A 2161-nucleotide genomic window follows, 5' to 3' on the forward strand; every position below is an offset into this window, starting at 1 on the left:
TTTTTTTTGATTGTACTTTAGGTTCTGGGGCACACGTGCAGGTCATGCAGGATTGTTGCATAGGTGCATACATGGCAAAGTGGTTTGTTGCCTCCATCCCCTGTCACCTATATCTGGCATTTCTCCCCATGTTATGGCTCCCTAACCTCCCCACCCCTGTTGTCCCTCTCCTAGCCCCTCCAACAGACCCCAGTGTATGATGCTCCCTATGTCCATGAGTTCTCATTGTTCAACAACTGCCTATGAGTGAGAACATGCAGTGTTTGATTTTCTGTTCTTGTGTCAGTTTGCTGAGAATGATGGTTTCCAGATTTATCCATGTCCCTACAAAGGACACAAACTCATCGTTTTTTATGGCTGCATAGGATTCCATGGTGTGTATGTGCCACATTTTCCTTGTCCAGTCTATCATCGATGGGCATTTCAGAGACATAGACTAGAAATGTAGATTTCTGTCTCTACTTGAGATGAAAGTTAACATTGGGCCACCCCTTCCCATAGGGGTCAATTGCCTGAAACTGCACATGACTGCCCTTTTAGGCAAGCCACATATTTTTCAGTTTGCCACAGTCTTCATCACTCCCTACTGTTCCCCAGACATAGAGGTCCAGTGTCTATTGCCATTTACCAAGTCCTTTATGCCATTGTTTTGTTCTAATCCTTGGCTGATTTCTATCATTTATGTTACTGCCTGGTCCTATAGGTATATTATTTGAGAATAACTTGTTCAACTCTAGGTGCACGTTAGAGTCACTAGGGAGTCTTTTTAAAAATACCAATTTTGAGACTCACCCCTAGAAATTCTGATTGTTGTTCTGGGACGTGGCCTCAACAAAGGTAATTTTTTAGTTTTAGCAGTGATTTGTATGTGCAGCCAGGGCCCAGAACTATTGCTTTACTGTGTTAAATTCTCAAGATTTTACCTTCGGGTGGTCTATGCTACATTTTACTTAATTCATCAGGAGAAGCTGAATGATCAGCTGGAGGAACAAAGGCAGGAACAAGCCCTGCAGCGGTATCGTTGTGAAGCTGATGAGCTGGACAGCTGGCTCTTGAGTACCAAGGCCACTCTGGACATTGCACTGGGTACACCCAAGGAACCCATGGACATGGAGGCCCAGCTTGTGGACTGCCAGGTATAAAAATGATCTCAAAGGAATATGTCAACATCATGAAGCACATTTTTTTAACTACGGAAAACATACTGTAAAAATGCTTGGTATGGATATATGATTTTTCCCAGCCCATAGACTTTATATATTTAAAGAATAGAAAAGCAATACATTATAGAAGCTTAAATGAAATTGAAACTTGGACTCACTTTTGGAAAAACAATGACCACAGTATCTTCAGCTTCCTAAGGGTCATTTTTAAAGACTATAGATACCAAAATGCCATAGTATGTATGTTTAGTGCTTATTAAAGAATACAAAGCCAATGAGAAGAATTAGTAGGTGTCAGACTGTAAATAAACACAGCAGGAAGTGTCAGTAGGTGCTCTGTTGCAATTTTGGTTCTACTCTTCATATATTATTTGAAAGCTTTTCCAAGTGTCAGTTTTAGGTAAACAGAGAGACTGAAGATGGGAAGATTTTCTTTTGGAGCAGAGAATGTGTTTCCTCCCATGTTAGGGCTCTAGGAATTACTGTGAGTAGTAATTGCATTAAAATGTTTATTCTGATACTATTTTCTTACCTCTTTATTATGGAATTTTTCAAAAATGCATATAAGTGTAAAGAATAGATCATGAACTCCAGTGTGCTTGTCATCAAACTTCAATGATGATCTGCATATTTGACTTCACACATAGCTGAAGCATATCGTAAAAGCTTTTTCATTTTATTAATTAGGAAATATCTAGAAAACTCCATCTAGTGTGCAGGGTTAAGTATCAATTTGCACAACTTTATATTCCTTCTATTTGGACTCAGAGGTAATATGTGAAAATTATTAATTAGTGAACACTAACATTTTTCTTAATTTATGGTACACCATTTCGGCTATTCTTATGATTTCAGATTCATAATATTGATCATTTGGATTTTTTAATGCTTTAGGAAACTTATCTCTGTGTATCAAAGTACTGTTATTCTCTGCCATGATGATAGAGATTAATTAGAGAGGCATATGTAAGTTTTTTCTGTTCTATCTTCTTTTTAAT

At 38.1% G+C, this 2161-nt stretch overlaps 1 protein-coding gene across 18 annotated transcripts in view; it reads left to right on the top strand.

The window, feature by feature from the left end:
* The window catches only part of SYNE1 (spectrin repeat containing nuclear envelope protein 1), a 529474-nt gene that overhangs the window by 366647 nt on the left and 160666 nt on the right, over nucleotides 1-2161 (top strand). For all 18 annotated transcript variants that reach the window (XM_017537464.2, XM_037742153.1, XM_037742143.1 and 15 more), the window contains one exon: nucleotides 963-1136. In XM_017537464.2, coding sequence (XP_017392953.1) covers nucleotides 963-1136 — 174 coding nt within the window. The remainder of the gene's footprint in view (nucleotides 1-962; nucleotides 1137-2161) is intronic.

Source organism: Cebus imitator, unplaced genomic scaffold (assembly GCF_001604975.1).
Source record: "Cebus imitator isolate Cc_AM_T3 unplaced genomic scaffold, Cebus_imitator-1.0 Scaffold6, whole genome shotgun sequence".
Lineage (NCBI taxonomy): Eukaryota > Metazoa > Chordata > Mammalia > Primates > Cebidae > Cebus > Cebus imitator.